At 44.6% G+C, this 24,302-nt stretch overlaps 1 protein-coding gene and 1 long non-coding RNA gene across 4 annotated transcripts in view; one reads left to right on the forward strand and one right to left on the reverse strand.

Moving 5' to 3' along the window:
- Positions 1-24,302, forward strand: part of LOC122216606 — a 152,322-nt gene that overhangs the window by 116,481 nt on the left and 11,539 nt on the right. The window contains exon 3 of one of the 2 annotated variants that reach the window (XR_006200989.1): positions 9,634-9,732. The exons of the other annotated variant lie outside the window; for it this stretch is intronic. This is a non-coding gene — a long non-coding RNA (uncharacterized LOC122216606). Of the gene's footprint in view, positions 1-9,633; positions 9,733-24,302 lie in introns of those variants that run through there. 2 annotated transcript variants of the gene reach the window in all.
- LRATD1 (LRAT domain containing 1) lies at positions 10,959-15,634 on the reverse strand. Of its 2 annotated transcripts, none has more exons than XM_042933644.1 (2): positions 15,401-15,634; positions 10,959-14,415 (listed from the first exon to the last, which is right to left on the reverse strand). In XM_042933644.1, the coding sequence occupies exon 2, from the start codon at positions 14,377-14,379 to the stop codon at positions 13,501-13,503; it is 879 nt and encodes a 292-aa protein (XP_042789578.1). In that variant the 5' UTR covers positions 14,380-14,415; positions 15,401-15,634; the 3' UTR covers positions 10,959-13,500. The 2 variants fall into 2 exon arrangements, with proteins under 2 accessions (XP_042789578.1, XP_042789579.1); XM_042933645.1 differs by having other exon boundaries at positions 15,331-15,634.

Consider the following 24,302-nt stretch of genomic DNA (forward strand, 5'->3'; position numbering starts at 1 on the left):
CCATTTGTGTAAGATCCCTATCCAATTTGCACCAGAGGCAAACCATGTAACAGAGTTTTCAGTTTCAAGGGTAGAGAAGTTAATGGTAAGTGTTGGGCCCATCGAAAGGAGGGAATGCAACGAAGAGTGGACTGGTTCTCCATGAAGGAGGATATAATGCCTGGAGAACTAACTCTCTGGCCACAGAAACACAACCACAGGTAGTTTTTTGGGGGGGTTCCAATGCAGCTGAGATGCAATTATTGAATAACATATTGGGAGGGGGTTATTTCTCCTTCCCCTAATAGAGTAGTTCCTGCTTTCGTTAACAAAACAAAACAAAACTAACAAACAAACAAAACCACACCCATTTGTATCTTCCTCACAGCATCTTTATTTAGGTGAAATTTCAGTAAATCTTTGATTTTTATCAAAATATTTGAACAACTATTACATACTTGAAATTCTGTTAAGGAGACTAGAAAATGAGTAAGATAAGATTCATTCTCTCCAAAGATTTACCACCTGAGTGGAGACAATGCAAACCCATTCAAGAATTAGGAAACCTGGGACACCTGGGTGGCTCAGTGATTTAAGTGACAGATTCTTGGTTTTGGCTCAGGTCATGATCTCAAGGTTGGTGAGTTCCAGCTTCGCACTGGGCTCCTTCCTGATAGCACAGAGCCTGCTTGGAATTCTCTCTCTCCCCCTCTCTCTCTGCTGCTCCCCTGCTCATGCGCTCACTCTCTCAAAATAAATAAAATAAACTTAAAAAAAATAATTATGAAACCTGTAGTCTCAACGGCAAAAGAAAATTCACTTAATAGCTTAGATTCATTGGATTCAACTGCATGCCTTTTATTTACAAAGCACTGTAGGTGGATATTTTACCGCCATTAAAAATTTTAACTTCTGGGGCGCCTGGATGGCTCAGTTGGTTAAGTGTCTGACTTCGGTGTGTGTCATGATCTCACAGTTCGTGAGTTGGAGCCCCACATCAGGCTCTCTGCTGTCAGCAGAGAGCCTGCTTTGGATCTCTCTCTGCCCCTCCCCTGCTTGCACTCTCTGTCCCTAAAAAATAAATAAACATAAAAAAATTTTAACTTCCTCCTAACCCTGTGAGTTAGAATTTATGATCTTTTCAAAGGCAAAGGGATAGGAGCCCAGGGCAGTGATTTGCCCAAGATCACACAGCCAGGAAGTGAGGAGTCAGATTTGTAACCATGTGGTTTTCAAAATCCAACATCCTTTCCATTATGCCATCCTCTGCTAGATGATTTACTTACTTAGTTTTATTTATTCCAGGCTATTTCAGTCTCTAGTGAGTTCATGGTTCATGAGGAATCACTAATCTCCTTCAGAAATGGAAATGCCGTAGGTTGAGACATAAGATATCCTTTCACGAGACTGGCCATGGGTAAACATTCATTCACTGCAGCATCTCATGGTAATGCTCTCGTAGCTGAGTTAAACAGGTCTCTTCATATGTATAAGTATGTCCTACAGCCAGAGCTGTGCAGGGCCTGACTCATGCCATTACCCTGCTGTTAGGGCTGGCCAGCTATTAAAACAGGCATCATTTTGTACAACTCTTACAGGCTGCTGCCAGAAAAATTTAATTGAAGTCTTGTATACATTTTTTTTAATCCAAAATTTTAGACTTCTTGTAAGGAATTAGAAGCAGAGTATGTATATATTGGTTATTTTTTCCTTCTGTTTACTTTTGAGAGATCTTTCCTCCAAATACTATAATTAGCTTAATATTTATTGACCAATAAATGACTCTGAGGTGAGGACTGCCTTGGACTCCTGGTGACGGACAGCAACTCCTTAAATATTATCTAACAGGTGAATCTCTATTTCTGAAGTTCAGGATGAAAAACAGAAGAACCTCAACATTGAAGCTTGATTCCATTTTGACATTTAGACATGCTTTTGAGAATTTTATTCCAGGAGACAGATAATCAAATTGAGGCGATTAGCCTATGTGTTAAACAGTCGGTCCAGAGTTTGATTGTGGTTGTGATTTTGAACACCCTAATACCTACTTCTCTTAGGTACATTGTTTTGAAAAATTAAGAGTTCTTCTTTGTCCAACTGCTAGCAGAGGCATAATAAAAATACTCCCCCATGTTAGTAGGAAACTTGAAGTGGAGTTTCCCTACGAGAAAAGGGTGGAAGGAGACATTTGATTGTTCCAGGGAAATCTTGTGAGAGACAGAGAAACATAATGGCTTCAGATCAGAGCACCTGAATTAACATGCTGTTTCTACTCAATGCAAGCTGTGTCATATTGAGCTGGGTGCTTACCCCTGTCGAGCCTCAGTATCCCCGTTTGTACAAAGGGGACAGTGAGATCTGACACAGGTTAGTTCTAAGGATGACAATGACTGTGTAGGCTGCACATCTCTGAGTAATGTCAGTAGTTATTACTCTGATGATGTGGACTTATTTGCCTCCTTAGATTATTTCATCACTGTAGACAAATCTAATATTCAGGACACTATCATGGGTAATAAAATAGTTTGCAAAGGAAATAGAATCACCCTGGCCCTAGAAGGTTGGAGACTTAGGATATTCTGTTAGTGTTTGTTACTTAAAATTACTCTGATGGATGGATTCTTCCACTAAGCAGCCTATATTAAATTCCAAATGTAATCCTATTGGAAGAATAAACCTACAACGTCAGCAATACTCCTTGAGGGTTCTTGTCAATTTGACAGATTTGACAGGCAGACAAATTTAATTTATTAAAATATTCTGTCTAGCGTTTTTAAAAGACAAGGGGTTTTTATACTGTAAATGAACTGTTTTCACGGCCTTATTAAAATAAATGCATAAAGTCAGCTGTTTGTCTTTGGAATTCATTAACATGAGGTTCAACACATAAAGAATTGCTCTCCAGTCACACCTATATACACCTGGACGTTTTGACTATTTCTCCGTCTTTGTGAAGAATCTGGGATTTCTCCATTTTCAAGCAAATGAGAATTCCACACAAGAAGGAAAAACTTGCTTATATGCTAGATTTCATGGACATATGTATTAAAATTATTAGAAGAATTTAGAAAGCCAACACTTGGCATCAAAGCCCATGGGAAAGACCTGAGCAAATTCAGGGTGTCCCTCTGCAACAGGCTTAGATTTATTTTTCTTCAAAGAAATTCTGTTATTTGAATTGAAGGAATATTGTCAAAGTTGATAGATTTCCTGTTTTCTTCACAGGGCCATTTTTAAATTAAACACAATGCACTTTGAAATTGGAATGTTTATATAGACTGAGAGCCGGTATCAGTTCTCAGAGTTGTCAGTTTCCTGCCGGCCATATTTCCGTGTCAGCTATTAATTCTGCCTGGCAAAATGGTCTTAATCTTGACACATTTTGCACAGTGCATCTGAGTAATGTCCTCATGGTTTCTGACATTTTGGTGGCTTTTTTCTCTACAGTTACCTTGCCCCTTAAAACTGTTCTGCCCTCCTGTCTGTGGCCTTGGCCTCTCTCCCTGTATGAGAGCATCTTCTCAGATGGCCTAAAACCATCACTGCTCAGGGCCCCCAGCCCTTCCCCAAGAAGTCCCAAATTTGCACAGTTTCTCGCTAGAGAATTTGTCCTAACCCTGTGAACTAAATCTTAGGCAACCGGTTCACCTATCAATCAAAATCTTGCCTGCAGAGATGTACTGGGAGGCGAATTAACTGGTAAATTAAATGCTAATAACCTGCCAATCTCAGTAGTTCCACAGCAAAATGGCTTTGATTCAATATATGTAAATCTCACATCAACAGAATTTGTAGGACCAAACTTACTCTAAAAATAGCATTTTACATAAAAATGACAAAAGAGTGTCTATTGGATTTAAATAACATGCCAAAATTATCTATTTTCCCATCTGTTAATAAAGATTCAACAAAAATGTGTAGTTGTCTTAAAAACACCATTCAGATCTTCTACGCAAGTCAAGGACTCATTTCTTGAAGTTGATGTCTCCTTCCAAGTGCTTCTTCCTTTGACCTTCTATAGTATATTTTTTCATTGTATCTTGGTAATGACCTACGTTCCAGGCTGTAGTGGATTGTGGCTAATAGTGTACCTCTCTCCTTTACCAGATGGAGTTCTTGAAGTCTAGACTATGTTTTGTATCCACATGATGTAAAACAAAGGCTTGCCGATAATAGGGACCCACCAAATGTTTAGGGAGTTGATCTCCCATGAGAACATTAATTTTTAAAAAGCGCTTACCATTGTTCTTAGAGCAAAAGAGTTGCTTTCTAATTAAGTTAACTGAGTCAAATGAAGTCAGCATTGGTTGAGCATCCAATGTGACCAGATACTAGCTACTAAGGAACCAAAGATCAGAATGCCAAGATCCCTACCTCAAGATTAAAACCCAATTCAGCAGGCAATCTGGTTCCCATTAACTTAAGTAAATTGTGTTTGACATAGTTTAGGGGCTGAAAATTGGAATATTAAGTGAGTAGAGTGAATGTTAAATGCTCAGATAAAGAACTATGGGAGCTCGTGAAGAAGGATTAATTTGGCTTGTTGTTGAAGTAGAATGTACTGCAGGAGAAAGAGGGCTTCACGGAACAGCTAATAAATGTCCTATGAATGAAAGGATGAGGAGGATTTTGACATGTGGATAAGAAGGCGGGGAGGATGTTCTATGTAGATGAAAGCTTGAGCAAAGGCATATAATGACATGGTTTTTGGAGAAAGGTAAGTGGTTCAGTACAGAGGACTCATAGGGACAATTTACTGTGACGAGTCAAGGGATGAAGCTTCAGAGTTTGGGGGATAGGGGACAGACAGGGCACAGCTCGAATGATGCCATGCAGTCTGGATTTCATCTGGCAAGTTATGGAAAACCCTTAAAGATTTTAAGGAAGTAACATGGGCAGAACAGATCTGGGCTGTCAAGCACTTACTTTGTTGGTCTGTAGAGGATGAAGTAACTACCTCTGCTCCCATTTCCTTGTGTAGATCCTGTCTCATAAAATTACACACAAATAAAACAGATGTACGCAAGGGGCACTGATTCTGAAATGAGGATGGTGAGGCTGCATAATGAAACATCTCATCTGCTGTCTCCTCTAGAAATTGCTCTCTGGGCAAAAGCAGTTTTACCATAACCCGTATTTACCTAGGTATCTAATCCCAAGTTAGTAGTATTTCATTCCAAAGAAGCACTCCATTCTTGAGTTTTGACACTTCTTTTCCTCAGCAGGATATTATGGTTTAAAAATCTCAAATTAAAATACCTTTTCTTAAGTACAAATAGCCATAACCATGACCAAAACCAGATTAAACTACATTAATGTCCAGAGGTGCTCAGAGAATACTATTTCACTGGAAAAATACAGGGTGCTTCTCCTAAGAGTTTCAGGGAAGATCTCAAATATAAAAGTATATATATTTTATAAGACATTAATGTAGGTACATTTTTAGTGCTCAATTGCACTTCAAATTATTTCAAGTTATTCTAGCCGTTCAGCTAGCTAGAGGTCCAAATGTCATCAATCCAAGAAGACTGGTTTTCTCCTGCTCCCCCTGCTGGAATGTTAGGCAAGGGGATTGTTTTCCTTCCACAGATGCCGTAGGTGATTTGCTTATTAGTAAGTTTGGGAAAGATGTTACTTTCCAAAAGGTGAACAGGACTTGGATGTTTCAGACGTGTTCTGCGCCAATGGAACATCTCTGGTCTTTGAGGGCCCACTGACTAAAGTAGCCCATATGGGAAATGTCTTGTCTCATTTTTACTTCGTGCAAGTCAACCCCCAGCTGCCTTCTAAATTTGCAACTCCCAGAGCTATCTCACCTAGGTGGAGATTGAATTGCCAAGAGGAGACAAATCTGCATTTCCATCATAATGAAACTCATAACGTTCATTCATGAAGAAATGCTGGCATCAGTATAATGAGGGCAGAGAAGCCTTTTCAACTATGTACGGCTAATCTCCCATCATCTATAGTCTACTATAGATTTCTCACAATTCTAGCTTATTTTCTAAACAGAAACTAATTTTCTACGGTAGGGTTTTTAGGGAGAATCATGTAGATGTTGACACTTTTAGCCCATTCTTACTGTGGTTTGGCTCAGAGAGAAACCACGGGCAGTATGTCCCACATTCTTATGGAGGGGCTGGTTTTTTCTCCCTCTCCCCACTTCTTCCATTCATTCAGGAGACTCTGACTGAGCATCTATTGCAAGTGCTAGACTTTGCAGGTGCAGAAATGAGTAAGTCACAGAGCCTTTCCCAATAGAGCTCAGTCTAGAGAGAGACAGATGTAAACAACATTTATAGTAGGGGAGAGTCTGGGGGAGGTATAAACAAATTCAGTGGGAACACACAGAAGAAAACTACCAAAGCCATATCAGAAAGTAACATGGCGCTACTGTGAAGGGCAGGTAAATAAGAGTTCTCCCCTCAGGAATCAAGAAGGGCAATCAGATAAAGGGGACAACATAGAAAGTCATGAAAGCATGAATGAAAACTACATGTTCTGCCTACTATTTTATGTGGCCTTAGTATAAGCTGGTGGCAGACAAGGGCTGGACCATGGAGGACACTGACTGCTTCATAAGGAGTTTGGTCTTTATCTTGTGAGCATGAGTGTGTATTTTAAAAGATCAGGGCACCTGGGTGGCTCAGTAGGTTAAGCGTCCAACTTCGGCTCATGTCATGACCTCGCAGTTCATGAGTTAGAGCCCCATGGTGGGCTCTATACGGACAGATCTGAGCCTCGAGCCTGCTTCAGATTCTGTGTCTCCCCCTCTCTCTGCCCCTCCCCCACTTGCACTCTCTCTTCCTCTCTCTCTCTCTCTCAAAAAAAAAAAATAAACGTTATTATTTTTTTTAAAGATCACTGTAGCCACACACATTTGGATAGAGGCACCAGAAGGATAGAGACAGGAGGGGAGGTATGGGATAGCCAGGTGGGACGTGAGGACCCAGATTGGGATAAGTAGCAGGTGGGATTAGAAACAGTGACATAGAGTATTTCTGATTGTATCTGGGAAAGCGCTCCTCATATCCTCAGATAAAGGATGGCAAGTCCAACAAAACAACCAAAAGAGTACAAGAATAGAGATGCATGAAACACCCATCAACACAAACATGCAACCAACTCTCTCAGTGATTAGGGAGTATGTGAACCCTTCCTTCTGCGGCTTCTCCTGGACTATGTGCTTGTCCCTGGACCTGAATCTGGCCTTGGTCTTAAAAGACTCATGAGCAATCTGATAATACACTTCCATGCTGTGGATAGAGGATGTGTCCTTAATTTGTCCACTCTAAAAGATCAGAGGTCTCTGGCTTCTTAGAGATGTAAGGTCCTCCCTGAGTAGAGTGGCCAGGTGATGTCCTGGACATGCAGTTACATTTGAATTTCAAATAAAAAGATCATTTTTAGTATAAGTGTGTCCCAAATATCACATGGGATACACCTATATGAAAATGATTAGTCTTTGTCTGAAATTGAAATGTAATTGATTGGCCTATATTTTTATTTGCCAAATTGGGCAACCCTACCCTTGAGACTTGCTTTTCTCTAGCTCAGACCTGGGGCAGACAATTCCACTGAGAAGCAGAAGGCAGGACAAAACAAAGCATGTGCCGAGAGCCGGGGAGATGTTTTACAGAATCATTGTCAGTACGATCCCCCTGGATTTGCTCATTCCCCAGGAGAATCTGAAAACAAGGGGCTTGGCAGTGAGCAAAGAGCTGGCATGTTGCAGGACTGTTGGAGGGGAAAATGATTGAATTTAGAATAATAATGTATTTGTTAAAGCAAATATCAGTATAGTCATAACAGAGAAGCCCTCAAGTTTCCCATTGTGGCATGAATAGAACATTAACGTCTATATTGTAGATTGATGGCAAGAATTTTCTTGGAAAGCACATAAGCAGTAGCCTTATATGATCTCTTTCTATTTTTTGGAAGACTGAATACAGTTCAGATTAACATTTGAGGCATTTATTTTGTGCTTGGAATTTAAGACATTGGCTCTGTTCATACCTAATATTTTACAAGCCTCTCCCCTTTGGACAAAACTAAGTTCAGAACTCATGTTCACATAAAAAAGTAATTGGATTATAAAAGCCAATGGGCATAGCCATTATTTGGATATTTTCATATATAAATGAATAATGTTTATTCAGAAAAACACCCATGACCAAACTCCGTCAAATCTAATTTTCTCAGAGAGTTAAGCTCATATTCTGGTAGGTTTTTCCTTACATAACTGAAGAAAATTCTTAGCAAGAGCTTTAATAATAAGCTTCTTTCTGAAGGAGTAATATTGTGATTTCATGCAAGAAAAATCTCCCCTTGACGTAAATGAGAGATGAAGTTGTGGGAAGGTATAGTCAGAGTTATTAGTTTGCTTTCCCCTTTCTAACCAAATGACAAGAACATTTTGTCTTTGGATTCTTTGATAGTTTTTTTTTTTCCTGTTAGCAAATAGAATATTCAGAATACCTTTCCCCTGATACTAGTCTTAAGCCTTATAAATTATATTTTTGTGGGGTCTTCTGAGGTGGGAAAAGCCTGCCAATTTCAATTGGAGTGATTTAGGTTTCCTTGTAGAGAAGCCACGTGGTGGGATTCCTGGTTTTCCTAGTGATCAGGTGTCACCGAGAACACCTGAGGTGTAGACATGCCTCACTTAGCCTTATATGTACTGAGCACCTACTCTGTGCCTCAGCACAAGTCGCAGTGAACCAGACAGACTGATTACGCTCCACAGCACAGGGGACTGTTCATCTGGGTGCTTGTTGCCAGTAAATGCAAGCATCACGACTCACCCACAGCCACAAAGCCAAAGACGATTTTTCCTTTTCCCCAACATCTTCAAATACCCAAATTTCTTCTATGGTAGGTTCAAATGAGGTAAACATACAACATGTGAGTGATGGCATCAAGGGGATTTTATAAATTATTAAATGGTCAGAAAATAAGATCTCGGCTTTCCTGCCTTTGGTTAGAGAATAGGCGTCCCCTGTTGCAAAGCTTATTCATTTCTTTTATCATGTTCCAGCTTTCCCACTTGCTCTTGCGTCTTATTTTGTAATTACTTTCTTATCTTTGCAGCTTTCCTTTGAATCTTAAGTCTTTCTAGTTAGAGAAACAAGGAACATATACTTCTGTAATTGAGACAAAACTAAGTGCGACTCCCACATTTTCTTCTTTTTCTTTATGCTCCGTTTCAGGGATGGCCAGCTGGCTGTCCAGTTGTTCACTAGCTGTGAGGACCCCAGAGAACGTCACCTGTTTTTGTAGGTCTCAAGTCACTCTCCATTTTGTCTTAAAGAATCTTTGTGTGTGCACACGTCTGTGTATATCTCTGAATGAAAACACGATTACTAGCTGTAGGTAGGAATGTATCTACGGACACAGATGGAATGCATGCATTATGTAAACGTGTAGTAAGTATATGTGTATATGCAAATGTGTATGTGTACACAGATGTCCGTGTGTAAATGTGTGTGTGTATATCTGTGTGTGTGTGTATATATATATATATATATATACATATATATATATACATATACACACATACACACACACACATTCTGCCAATAGCTAGTAATTGTCAACCAAAAAGGTCAAGTTCGGTGTTAACCATTTTCTAAACACAGTTCTTTGTGTTTCTAGAAACCTGAAAGTCTGTACTTTTCACCTACAAACCCATTATCCGTGTGGCAAGTCATGTCTGAAAGCCAAACTTAACAAGACTCTCTTCACCTGTTTAAAAGCAAGAAAGCAGAAAGCTTTGAAGGTACGCATATGGACAAAAGGAAATTAGGTTGCTCTATGATGTTTGTGCCTCTGGTATTAATTTCACTGAAATTCCACTCTGCTCCATTTATTCGATGACTAAGAGATTGAACTCTTAGGGAAGGAAAGAACATATAAACATGTAATTAACCAATAAGGTAATGTTTGAAGACTGTTAGGATATACTGATTATTCAGATTAATTCACTATTTTGTGAACACCAATGGCATGCATTTCTGAAAAAAAAAATCATTATTCAAACAAAAGTGTTCACCATGAAACACGACACAAAGAGGAAGATAAATATCAAACATGTTTTTTTAAAGGTGGTAAAATCATGTCACATAATTGGTCTTACAGCTGCTTCTGCGTTTGATGTTCTAACCTGGTGCAGATGTGTGTTATCTGCTAGTGAATCCATATTTAGTCTTTCTTTTAATAATACACAGTCATGACTGGGATTTAAATTTTTAAATATTGAGGAACTTTATATATATATATATATATCTATTTAGCTCAGACCTGGTTTTGTTTAAAGTATGCCCATCCTCTCTCCTCCTCCCCAGCTTTTTGTTTTTGTTTTTGCTTGTTTTTTAATAACAAAATCTGTAGCAAAGCACTCCTCGGAGTCCAAACGTTCATTCTTTTTTAGTAGTTTGCTTTTTCAGGGTCAGCCTCTGAAGGTGGACAAGCAACAGAGGCACAAGGGTAGGTTTCCTCTCTACCAGAGAGCAGGTGGAACCCAGTTCCAGCTCGGCCACACTCAGCATCATGAAAAGTACAGTGAAGCTCCGTTCTCTTGAGGAGAACTCCCACCAAAAGTAAATTCCTGACCTCTATCAAAATGTTAGGAGGCTTCTGGCTTTCATTTTTAGAACTCTGATAAAATCCGGGGATCCTGCATTCACTCAAAATAAAAAATCAAGTATGCCCATGGCATCTTTCAAAGGAACACCCACCCATTTGGTTTCACTCACACTGTTAACAGTGCCCTCAAAATACACTTTTTCAGGAGAAAGTTACTAGATAATATCTTGAGAATATCCTCTCCGTGGTGCACGATGCTTAGGATTGTTTTGCCATTGGCTGTTATTAACAAGGACCAGGGGTCCCCTCTGTAAGGAGTGTTCTCCTACTGTGAATCTGTACGAGTCTTACCATCAACCCAGTCCTTGACAGACCAGTACAGGAACGAATGCTACTTTGGCGGCCAAACTCTTACTTTTACTGACAGTCGAGTCTCAGAAAGTATAAAGGTGCTGGGCCAGTCCTCTGTTCTTATAGTGACCGTCTCGGTAAGAGAAAAATCAGACTATGTGCCATCAGAGGAAATAAAATGTTAGTATTAGGTGTGATCGACCGATGCATTTCTTTTGCTTAAGCCCCACCCTCTGAGTGACAGGTGGAGGACAAAATGTCAAGAAGTTCTGCTGGAACAAGTGTTCAGGATGGTGTTTAATACAGCAGAGAGCCAAGATACAGTGGGAGGACACAGTAAAGAATGTGGAGAAGGTAGACACAATGAAGAACTTCGGTTTATGATCTGCCATCTGCTATTTGAAAGAGGAATAAGTTAGGGAATTAAGTGACTTTTAGTTCCCCATACATGCAAAGGTAAGTTAGTTATTACAAAAGTTTTGCCGTTGTATGCGCTGAAAGAAAAGCATATGCATTTAAACATTTTTTAAAAAATAAATCACTCAATAGGCTTAAGAAAAATACTCTAGTTCATATTTCATTGATCTGACCTTTTGATTCAAGATCAGGGAATGAATCCAAGGTGGAAAAAAAAAAAACAAAACAGAAATGAACCATTTCACCATGAAAAAAGGCATTTCCAGTCTCAGCTAACCTCGACTAGTTTTTATTGCATTATTTTTGAAATGCCAAGAAACTGGCTTTGGCCATATTTGTCCAACTAAATCACAGCTGTCAAAATGCAGTTGCTTGCCACAATTAGCTAAACACCATTATTTGACAAATTCCCTGGGAAGGGACGTAGATGCTGTAGGTGTCTAACACTGAATCAATTAACAGTCAGTCAGGCTGGGGCTGCAGCACAGGGAGAGAAGTTGGTACATCCTTGGCCAAGGAAGGGGTTTCCAACGGCCTTAAGTTTTTGGAACACACACACATTTGCCCTGGTCCTACAAGTTCTTTCTGGTTTTCAGGAATGAATTGTGGGATTGGCTAAAGAGGAAGGGAAAAAGCCACCGATTCTAGAGTCCTTTCTTAAGGACATCAAGGGGAGAGGAAGAAAAAGAAATGCAAATGTGAAATGGTAATGGTATACAACATGGGGAAAAGAAACCTCATTGAACCCGCTAGCAATTTCCACCCAAGCAGTGAACCCCTTAACTGACAGAAATTCAGTACAACATACACATTGATTAACACCTTCACCATTACGAGGACTGCCGTTTCAAGCCAAAAATTAACTACAATATGCAAAAACAGAATTCTCATAAGATTTGAGAAAAATAGAGTGAAAAGGCAATGTTAGCTAAGCTCTTAGCTAAATCCACTCTTAATGGCCCCCACTATTTAAACTATCATGGATTAAAGCCATGAAAATAAAAATTTCAATTTGAAATTTTATTAGCATGTTGCTAAAATGGTCAATAAAAACATCAACACGATAGGCTTTGTTGACATAGTTGGAAAACTGCTCTCTCACTTTTAAAACTTTATTTCCACTTCCCCACCGTCTAAGATTGCTATGTTAGGAAAAGCCAAACTAAATATTCTGGCTATGGTGTTGTAATAATGCTGGTTTCTTGAATGTTGCCATATCTTCCTCCTCTCTCTCTCTCCTCCAACCCTTTAAAAAATAGGACTCTTTCTGAAATGCAGCCCCATCAGGGAGCAAACTAGGGTTAAGAACAACAAGCGACCGTCTCCACACATTCAAGTTCCCAGACACCAGGTGAACCTTCTCCTTGCCGGGGGCGGGGCCCGCGCTCCTCACCAAATCAGCTGAGCCATTTTCCTCCCGGGACCAGGAAGGCTTCCCTTCTGCCAGCGAGGGAGACTCACGGGCAAATGGGGTGGGGGTGGCGGTCGCTTCCCTCGGTGGAAAGGACTGGAAGCAAACATTACAGCTTTGCCCGGAGCCTGGAATACAAATGTCAGGAGACCTGGGGCTGGAGAGCTGGAAAAGTCCCGGGCAGCCTCGGGATAACCCGGAGTCCCAAAGTGCTCTCTTGTGGAATTATTCACAAGTGCCTAAGGGACAGGCTCGATTTCTTGGAAATCCTGCAATCTGGGGACACGTTCATACGGGAGGTGAACTGTGCCCTGGAAAGATCATTTCTCACCTCCGACTGGTCTGTGTGTGCGCACTGGGGGCGGTGATGGTCCCTTTATAGGAGGTCGGGTGACAGTCACTGACTAGCGACCTGTGGGGAAAGCCACGTCCTTGCTTGCTCCCTTCAGCCCTTTCTCCTTTCCCCCGTTACAACTCGAGGGGAAAGCGCACGCTGGGTTTCCCAACACCATCACCACCGCTGGGGGGGGGGGAGGGGGGCTCAGCCAGGCGCGCACAGCTGCCCTTTCGTCCCGGGGCCAGTTCCTGAGACTTTCGGCCACTTGCGGAGGGGTGCGAGGGTGCAGCCTGGGCACCGGCCGCCGCAGGAGGGCGCTCGAGGGGGGACGGGGGTCGCGGATCGCCGGCCAGGAAGCCCGGGTGCTGGGAAGGGAGCGGGGCGCGGGGAGACAGGAGGCGCAGGTGGCCCCCCCACGAGGCTACTCCTTGTCGTCCACGAGGTCGGCGAGCTCCTGGAGCACTCGCAGGCGGCCGCTGGCGTCGATGCGGCGCTTCTCGCGGATGAGGTCTTCCAGGCTGTGAAACCTGGCCGTGTGCACCTTGTTCTCGCCCAGGTGCACCTTGAGATAGTACTGCTGCTGCGGGGGCTGCGTGCCGGCCGGCACCTCCCCTCCCGCCTTGAACTCCCGCTTACCAAAGCGGCACCAGGCGGCGAAGCTCTCCGAGTTCGTCCAGCAGATCTCCTCGCTCTTGAGGCCCAGGTGGCCGCAGGCGTTCTGCACCACCAGCTCGGCCACCAGCGGGCGGTAGCGGTACCAGCTATTCACCACCCGGCCCACGTTGGCCGCGCCCGCCTCGTACAGGCTGTCCTGGCGGATCTCGCCTTGGTGCAGGTGGATGATCTGCCCGCCACCCACATAGACGGCCCAGTGCGGGGCGGGGGCGGGCGGCTCGGGCGCCGGCTGCAGCCACAGCAGCTCCAGCAGGTCGCCCGGCTCGCAGAGCGCGGGCAGCGCGGTGACAGCGTAGACGCTCAGGTCGGCGCCCTGAGGGCCGCCGCTCACTTTGGAAAAGATGCATTCCTGCCCCCGGAAGGCGGAGAACTGAGTTTCGTTGAGGACCAGCTGGTGCAGCAGGTGGTGGCGGTGGCGGCTGGGGCTCTCTGGGCACGGGGTGCAGCCCGGGGGGGCCTTCACGCCGAACTTGTCGGGCTGGCCGCGTTCGTCCAGGTCCTCCTCCTCATCCGAGAAGAAGTAGGCGACCCCAACTCGTAGCTCGTCCTTCTCGATCCCCGACGGGTCCCCTGTGGGCAACTCGCTGTAGTTGAGGTGGGTGATGCGGTCCAGTTGGTTGCCCATCAATGACGCGGCGAGGCGAGGGCCAGGAGCCGGGATCTGCGGGAGCACAGACGAGAGGCAGAGACACGATCAGAGTCCAGCTGCCCCTCCCCGGGACGTGCAGTGCCCCTGGGACCTGCCCGTCCGCCCGCCCACGCGCCGGCACTGGAGTCACCCGCTCCTCCCCAGCGTCAGGACAGGTGCAGAAGCCACCCGTCCTTCGGGGAGGAGCACACGCCACCACACAGCCTCGGACCCCATCCGGGAACCCGGTACAACTCCCACAAGAGAAGAGGCAGGCAGCGGGAAGGCGCGAGGGGTCCCAGTGGGGACGACAGAGCCGGTTGTTAGCGAGAAGACCGACACCCGGGAGAGGACCGAGGGGTAGGTTGGAAGGAAGAAGGGGCGCCTCGGGCCTCAGAGCTTGGAGCAAGCTGCGCCCACATTTCTGTCCCCACCCTCGCCAGCCCCCCTCTCAGTTTTGCGCTAGGTCGTACTCCTCCCCTGACAGCGCCTCGGACAATGACACTCGGGCACATTCGCAGGCACTCACGACACCGGCAAAAGCTTGTTCACCTGGGAGTCCAGGCACAGACAGGCGAGTATATCGGTGTGATAATGTCACATATACACCATGACGAACCTTCGCGACGGCACACTCAGACTCCCACATTCGCACACAATCCTAACCCCACGCTTGCACGCTCGCCAGGGCACGCACACCCACGCACCCGGGCACACCTGCCCACACAAGCAGGTGCGCTCCGCCCCTTACTTCTCTTGCCTTCTCCCCAGCAGGGCCAGTCGGGCTGCGCCAGGGCGAGGCCGTTCTGTCTAAAATAACCTAACAAAGAGGAAAGGGAAGGATGGGGGGAGCCAGTGCGGTGTCTGGGTGCGGGTGCGGGTGCGGGTGCGGGCGTGGGTTGAGTAGGGAGGTCCACTTTCAGCCAAAAGACCCCTTTTCCCTCCTACCCGGCACAGGGTCCAAACAGTCGGACGAAGAAAAACCGTTTCCAAGGCAAAGAAAGCCGCCTCTCCGTACCCGTGATTTCCCTGCTCCCGAAACCCCAAACTCCTTTAAAGTCTCCTGGTCCCCATGGGTGCTGCGGAGGCGGCGGTGGCTGGTGGGTCCTGGGAGGCGCGTGGGGTTGCGGCTCCGCTCTGCCCCGCGCGGAACGGTGCGGTGCGGTACCCGGCGCGGTGCCCGTGCGCCTGCCGGTCCGCGCTGGCTGGCTGGGGTGCCCGGTCCACCTGGGTACTCCCGACTCCGTTCTGCTTTCCCACGGCGGAGCCGAAGACTCTAAGTAGCCGGAGCAGCTGGTTCCAGGGCCCGCCCCGGGCCGCGCTCATTGGTTGGGGCGGCTGCCCGGGCCGCGTCAATCTCCGCGAGAGGGGGAGGGGAGCAGGGGCGGGTCTCCAGCGCGCGCTCCGCCCCGGCCCGCCCGGCCTCGGTGCACCGGAACGCGCACGGCCCCCGGGAGTGGAGGCGCGACAACCCGCGGGGAGCGCGCGAGGGGCGCGGCGCCGCTGCGTGGCGCCGCTGCGCGCCACCACCGTCGCCCCCCGGCTTTTCCTAGCTGGTCGTGACTGACGGCCCGAGCTCTGCGTCTGGGAGTACAGACTCCAGCGACGAAGCTGGGTCTGCGGGTGAAGAACCCCCGTGTACCCAGGCACTGAGGGCGGCCCGGGGCGGGGAGCGACGCTGTCGGAGCCGGGCACCTGGGCCCTGGTAGGGCCCCCAGGAGTCTCGGTGCCCGACGGCCGTAGGCTGATCTGCCCACAGACCCCTTCCCTGCCGGCACGGATGCTTTGCAGATTGTGCCCACGGCGTCAGCTTCTTCTCGGATCCGCGTGAAACTGCTGACCCAGCACTGGCGCCCGGTTTAAAAGGAGCACCTTTGACAAATGCTACTGAAAAATCTGAACCTTGGCCAGCCCTTTCCCTAATTGGGCCTATGATTTGGGCTGCAATTTTCTATGAAAGGAGAGCTTCACAAATGCCAACGGCCAAGCCCCAGAACTGCCTTCGTTTAGGGATTTTTGTTTGGTTTCGTGGCAGAAGGGTGTCCAGCAGTAATTAATGATTGCATTTCTGGATGGAATGTTAATGAATGAACGAGTTCTGGATATTGGGTGTGGAAAGACGACTTTCATACATAGGACATTCTAGAGCGACAGTTTAAAAAGCTTATAACACTTAGACATCTGGTTCTACTCTCGAGACTGGGCTCTGAAAGCTTTTCTGTGAAGCCTACTCTTTCCCCAGGGAGACTAGGGTGCTTCCTCTTTGTGCGCCCTTTGCAGTTGGCATAGACTCTTAGAGCTCTAACCTCCCCCCCTTTTTTTTAATGGTAAACCTGTGTTCAATTTCTTGCTCTTTACAAAGTGAACGATTGGACAGGAGGATTGGCCTGCGCTCTACACAATTTTGTATTCCGGACGTCTTTCACAATGCCGGCTGTACAACGGGCTCCATCGTCAATAATAAAAATGGAAATAGCCAACATGTACTGGCTACTTATAAGTGGATAGACACTATGCTAAGAGGTTTAAGTAGGTGAGATTTAATGTTAATGCCTCTGGAGAGAATTCTCTGGTACAAGCACCACAACAGATGAGAAAACAGAGGCCCAAATAGCATTGACAGCAATCTCTCCAGGGTCTGTGGAACTCCAAAGTCGATCTTTAACCTGTCTGTACTGTTCCTTGGGTTAAAAAAAAATATATATCTTGTTTTATAAGACAAACCTGGTGTCCCAGAGAAGTTACCTGAGCACTGACACACATTATAAAACCTTTATTTTTTTTATTTTTTGGTAGACAATTTTGTTTAAGCACTGTCCAACTGCTTTCTGAAGGTCTCTGTTTATCCCATAATCTTCAAATACAGTGATTTATCAAAATTAGATGTTTGATACGGATAGCTGGAAAAATGGTTTTAAAATGACCATCTGCATACATTTGATGTAGGTAAATCTCTTTCAGAAATTTGGCCACGTGCAAGTTATAAGAATACAAGTTGCCATCCTTGGAACCGACCACAGATTGTGATGACCTTTTTTATACTCTCTATAAATGATAGACAACTGGTTTTGGCCCTGAAGTCAAGGGAATTGAACAAGTGGCCTCCGAAATTGAGAAGTGAGTCATTGGTCCGGTTATAAACTGGACTTAGTGATCTCTGGGAGGGAATATCTGAAGAGTTCATTACTGGTGTCTGAGAGGGAGGTGAGGGAGTCATTGAAAGTAGCTCAGCACTTGGTGTTGAATAACCTCTCTCTCTCTCTCTCTCTTTTAACCTCCTGTCCATCCCAGGATCAAATCTTGTGCACATTCACAAGGTATTTGCTGGGATGCCGTGTTCTGTCTTAGCCATCCTATCACATAACTGTTCCAGACTACAGCATAAGCAGGTGGTTCCTCTTTGCTTACTATCCCAACATTCTAAAGGATAATGAACAAAAAATATTGTCAGGGCTTCAAAATATAGTGCCAAAAGTTTAAAACATCAGCATGCAACTTTTTGAATCTCCTTTCCGTCCCCTTCTGTAGGGGTAAAAAAACAAAACCAAACACACACACACACACACACACACAAAAAAAAAAAAAAAAAAAAAAAAAAAAAAAAAAAAAAAAAAAAAAAAACCCAAAACAAAAAAAACAAAAAAACCTTAAAGTTTTAGTAATCAAAGGGAGAAGAAATACCCTGAGAGCCCACCTTGAAATATAAGGCAGAGAACACACTGACTCTGAGATATGGAAAAGGATGAGTCAACGTATAATAAGGAACATGCATCTATTCTTTGTAGCTTTTGGCAACAACAAAGATAATAAACCAAGAAATAGGCCAGTCAACTCAATGGAGTTCACTATCAAAAAACCTTAGCTTTTATTTGCATCACAAAATCTTGTTTGCTAATTGTTTTGTCTATTATTCTTCACCCCATCCTGCCTTTTTGCAGGGAGGAAATGTAGTTTTCCAAAAGAAAAATAGAGTCATCAAAAGCACAAACTCTGGAAGCCAATTAGTTTGAATTTTCCTTCAACATTTTCCATCTGGGTAACTTGAAGCTGCTGGGTGTTGGTCCCTTCAACTGTAAAATGTGGTCAAATAGTATGTAGCTCATTAAGTTGTGTGCGATCATGCATACACACAGTTCATGGCACATGGTGACCTTTCAATAAATGCTACCTATAGCTATTCTCATTGGCAGATGAGGGGAGAGGGTTCCATGTCCTACTTGTTAGGACAACTGTCCAGTTCTGTCTGTCCTTTGACCCAGGGAGGAGCTAACCTAAGATGGGGTGTCCAAGGCTGTCCCTGGTTGGGGTGTGGGACTGCTTCGTTCTTGAGGTTGTAAGAGCCTTGTCTATCCCGTAACTAGTTCAACATCTAAAGCTCTGTATTGATTTCTGTGTGCAAGCCCTGGAGCGGATCACATCCTGTGTCCTGCAGTATTTTGAATTGTTTGTAAATGAACATTTTCTTGTGTGAAGAATATGTACAGCAGAGTGTATATATATATATATGTGTATATATATATATATATATACATATATATATATATAAAACCTTTAATTGTATGTCCTTCCTTAACATTTAGCCTTTCATGAACTCTCTCCCTGTCCTTGACCACCTTAGGCACCCAACATACCCACCCTGACCTTGGCTAAAGAACACTTTGCACCTCTGGGACAGAGACAGTAGCACAGCTTCACCAATCCCATTTCCTCTCCTCTGGGCACACAGCTAAATTGCATGCCTATGCTGTTTGATGGGTACCATCTGACTGAGTCTGACCAGTGGAATATGGGTGGAATTTTAGTAAGCCACATCCAGGCTTGGCCCCTGAAAGTAAAACCATTAACATGATCTCCCATACACCTGTGTTATCCCATTGGGTTGTATGTAGAGGATCCATGGGAGAATCTGAGGCTTTAAACGATGGCAGAGCCCCTGGATGGAAGGAGGCAGGGGTTCCTGAATGACTACGGACAGCAGGAGACTTCCCCTCTAAAATGATCTGTATCAAAGTGTGATGTTAGGGAGAAACCAATCTTACGGAGTTAAAGCCACCAAAATGTTTTCTATTTGTTACAGCAGGAATCTATCCTGATAGGTATACCCTTCTTTATTTTAGAAATATCTCTGAACAAAAAATCGTCTATTCCCCTTCCCTTTTTCCCCTAGTGTCTGTTCTCACTCCGAAGATCCACTTTCCATTGATGGAAATCCTAGTGTCTCAGCATGTTCACATCACCCAGGATTTAAGGAAATCAACAATGGATGCGCCAGTCCCCTCTGGGTACTGTCCCATGTCTCCCACTTATTTTTTTTTCTCTAGATTCACCTCCATGTGCCTATCTTACCTGCCTTCTACTTTTTTTCTAGACCACACAAACGGCAGGGTCAACCCCTTGCAGCTAAGACTAAAGAGAATCCTGCTTCCCCTTAACTCCTCTGTATGTGCTCATGCTCTCACTTCCCGTTTCTTCCGAGGTGCCCTCTTCTAAGTTGTGATTCCACACTGTCACATTTTCCCAGTTCCTTCCTATGTTTCTAGTGGCTTCTTATCATTTTGCCTTTGAAGACTCATAGATGTCCTCTGGGAAAAACTTGTAGCACTTGTGGGTTGAACATGCTCCTGGATGTGGATGATACAAAGATATCTCAGCCCAGTATTAGTCGTTTCTTGGTGTTCTTCTCAGATTTTTAGGAGAGTCCATGCCTTTTGCATGGGGTCACTTCCACACGACAGTGACGGTAGAGCTCTGGGTAGGTCTGGGTCACTATTACACATATGCTTTCTGGCTTTTCCTTTCGTTTCAAAGGTCCTTCCCTGCCATCCGCATCTACCATCTATGAAAATTTATAACCCATTCGAGCATCAGTCCCCACCCCCGACATGCGTCTGTCCTCTCGCCTACATCTTGAGATGTGGCGGATGTGTCAAAACACTTTTCAAACTGAACTAGTATCATTGGTTGATTTTCTTTTCTTTCTTCCTTAATGGACTAAGAATTCTTTGAGGAAAAGCCACAAATCTAGTTCAAATTTATAATCCCTTTGCTGAGCCTGGGGTCTAGTGCATTGCACACAATCTTTATAGACACCTTGCCTGACTCAATGCGTGCCTGAGCAATGATCACCATTTTATTTACTGAGCTGGCAGTGTTTGGTTTTGTTTCTGTTTTCACCCATCGGAGTGCCCCAGAAACTAGCCCAGGCTCAGAATTAGACGGCGTGTGAGAAGGTTTGCTATGTGAGAAGCAGTATTGGGTTTCCAAATGGTCCTCTGGCATCATCAGGAGCCTGGTAGAACTACAGATTTGCAGGCAGGCTCTACCCCAGATTTCGGGAAACCTAATGTTGGAATGCGCTCTGGGAATCTGCATTTTAAACAGTCTCCCCAAGCATTCTAGAGGCAGCAGAGCAACCACCGGTTAAGCACTTCTCAAATTTAAGAAATTATTCTTATTCTTTGGGGTACAGTGAAGCCCTAGAAGAGTAGGCTCTGGATAAATACTTGGAATTATGTTCTGTAGACGTTCTGTGGTCCATTGCTAACAGAAGCAAGGCTCATTTTAGACTTGGGTATACTAAACTGGTAAATGTATCCTTTTGCATTCAAAGGTGTGTGAAGTCAAGTGGTTTTTAAAAAGTCTTATAGCTGTGTGGCAGAGCTGAGGATTACTCTCTCTCTTCAGTTGTTTAAACTCCCACACCCCAGTCCACTTGTCTAACAGGCTGTGGTTAGAGCAGGAACTTGAGTCAACAAGGAAACCCTGCTCCCCGATGGTTAATTCCTCCTTTGGCGATTGATTGATGATGGACATTCTTGGGTTGTCCTGCAAAGCACAGTTTCTCTGCCTTTTGTATTGCTTGATTTCCTTGTGGTATAGTTCTTTTTCTGGCCCCATTTCTGGCAAAGATCAGTCCACACCCCTGTGCACTGAATGCCGTCTCCTTAGGTCTCTTCAAGAACCTCCCACCTCTTTGCTTCACCTTCATTTATAATCCTACGTCTTCTCCTAGCTCCTTTCCCAGTTGCGTGTAAACACTTTTATTCTCTCCTATCTTAAGGCCGTCCCCTGACTATGCATCTCCTTTGAGATACACTCCTGTCCTAGAGGAGTTGTCAATACACATTGTATCCCAACCTACCACAGGGATCTCCTGCGCCATCACTCTGCCAAACAGCTCCTACCAGGGGGACCAGTGATCCACTGGTATTGAATCTGATGAGTGCTTTTGGGCTCTTATCTTACTTGCCTTCTTGAAGCATGTGGCACAGCAGACTATTTCCTCCTTATTGAGATAAAATTTTTCTACACCTTCCGTTGTATCTCACTCTCCAGGTTTCCTTTCAACTTCTCTGGCTGTTGTTCTTATGATGTTTTGTGGGCTCATTTCCTTCAACTTGTCCTTTCGGTATGGGTTTTCTTCAGGATTCTGTTCTTAGAGTTCTTAGGTTTTCTTCTCAATGCGTTCTCTCTCATTGCATCATCTTGTCTGTTTCTTTGACTTGCGTCACATTTCTGTGTGATGATTCCCTAATGGAAATCTCCAGGCCCCATCTCTTTCCTGAACTACAGATCCAAATATCCAACAGCCTAGAAGCCATGTCCTGGGGCTGTTCCACAGACACCCAAAGGGCAGTATGTCCCAGGCTAAGCACCTTCTGGAACGCGGTGCTTCCCTTTTGGTATGTCCTCTTGTGGACAGGCACCATTGCCCTCTTTGCGAGCCAGTTCCTGGGCACCATCATGTTCCCCATCACCTTCAAGCCCCTACGTGGCCATACTCTATTCCTGGTGTTTCTCCCTCTTGCATATCTTTCTCCTCTTCCTGCATCAATCCATTCCTGTGCTGCCATCTTGGGCCCAAGTCAGCAGGAACTCCCGTCGAAATTGGTGCTGCAACCTCATTGCTTCCCCAGTGTGGTTCCCTCAGCCATCTCCCATGCTGCAACCAGAGTGATTTGTACAACGTGCATATCTTTACACCCTTTCCCTGCCCTGCTCTCCTTACGGTCCTCAGTAATTCTCCCACGGATGCTGGGAAAACATCCGAAGCCCAGGCACGGCTCCATGATCCAGCCCTTCACTGGATCTTCTCATCTTCTGCTACTCGCCCTCTGGCTTCTTGCTTCAGCCGTACTGGTTAAGGAGATTTGTTTTCACCTGTTTCTCTGCTTTGCTGCTCTTTTTCGTGTTACTGCTTCTGTTCTGCCTGCTAAGATTCTATCCTCCACTCTTCCCCTGGCAAGAAAGTCTGTTCTTCAGGTCTCAGTTTAAATTCACTTCCTCCTGGCAGCCTTCCCAGACTTACCAAATCTGCCGTGGGTGCCCTTCACAGCATTGCTACTGCACCCTGTTCTTTCCCTACGATCTGACATAGGCTCGTTCTTTGTCTATGTGCACTACAAGGCTGTAAGCTCGTTAGGAGTTGGGACCGTATCTGTGATGTCTCCCTGGCACCCACCCCAGCCAGGATCTTCAACACTGAACTCTTGCCATGCTACCAGGTGGAAGTTTAATGCATATTTCTTGAACAGAACTGCACTGATAGTGATGGCAATTGCGAATCAGAGGAATTCTCTGTGTTTCTTTCCCTCTCTCCTTGCATCTTCCCTGCCTTCCCCTCCCGCTTAAATTCCTCATACAACCTGTTCTATAGGGTAGGGCATCTATGGTAAGCTTGTAATCGATACATTGATAATTGATAGAGACACTTTAGAATTTAGTAAAAGGGGAAAAGTGCTTATTTTCAAACCATAATGAGTAGAGTAGCCACTTAGATTTACATTTCACTTGTTCTAGGCGTTGCCTTCTGGTGTCATGGTGCTTTGTTATAACTACCAAGGCTGATTCATTTTCTTTTCCTTGTCCGGTAATTGTGTGTGTGTGTGTATCTATATCTATCTATATCTATATCTATAATGATGTATTTATTTATTTTCCAGTTGTCCTAAGTTTGACTCTAACCACAGATATTGCACATAGTTAATAAAGTGTGCTTTCTATTTAAAAACACATACTTAACATAGCACTCCTCCTAACGCACACTCGGCCTATTTCTAAATCACTGAGGGCAAGGAACGTAGCGTGTGTGTATTCCCAGGCTCCCATTCCATCGTCTCTCTGGCTTTAACACTGTCCTGATTTCTCTCCATGTCATTGCCTCTGATCTTAGTACCTGAGCTTGTTCCTTTTACACAGCAGAGTAGCCTTTGTGTGTGGGTTCTGTCTTAGAGTGCCTGGATTCAGATCCTGGCTCCACTGTTATTAGCTGTGTGGCTTTGGGTCAGATGTTTAATGCCCATATGCCTCAGTTTACTCGTGTTTAAAATACGAATAATAGTATTTTTCCTGAAGGGGTTTTGGTGAATATTAAGTGAAATAATGTATTAACAATACGCAGCATAGTGTCTGGCCCAGAATGAGGTCTTAGTAAGTATTAGGTATGATTAAAGAACTCGGCCCTGCTGAGTCCGAAGCACTTTATTTCTCTGTATTCTGCCTTTATAATGTTCTGTATAATGGTATTATGATGATTATTGTCATATCGGAGTCATAATTTTAAATCTGAGTATGAGACCCAGAACATAGCTCAGATACTATCCACAGTATTAACTTGACATTTGATTTCAAAGCATGTATTGAACTTGTGCTCAGAACAGATATAGGGCTTGCGCCCGGAGAGCCAAGGTAAAGAGAGCACATGTCCTGTTCCCAGTGGTCCTCATGTTGGACACGGAGAGCTGACCAGGATATGAGCGAAGGCAAATGAATAGGAGCTATAAAATGTTTTAGAAACGTGTAGAAGTTAGCACAGAAGAGGCAATTAGTAACTAAGGGAGGGGTCAGGAGGAGGCTGTCATACAGAGGGACTGTGCAGAATGGAGAAGACTTTTCTGAGAAGATAACAGTGATGTCTTTCC

The sequence above is a fragment of the Panthera leo genome, chromosome A3, assembly GCF_018350215.1.
Source record: "Panthera leo isolate Ple1 chromosome A3, P.leo_Ple1_pat1.1, whole genome shotgun sequence".
Taxonomy (NCBI): Eukaryota; Metazoa; Chordata; class Mammalia; order Carnivora; family Felidae; genus Panthera; species Panthera leo.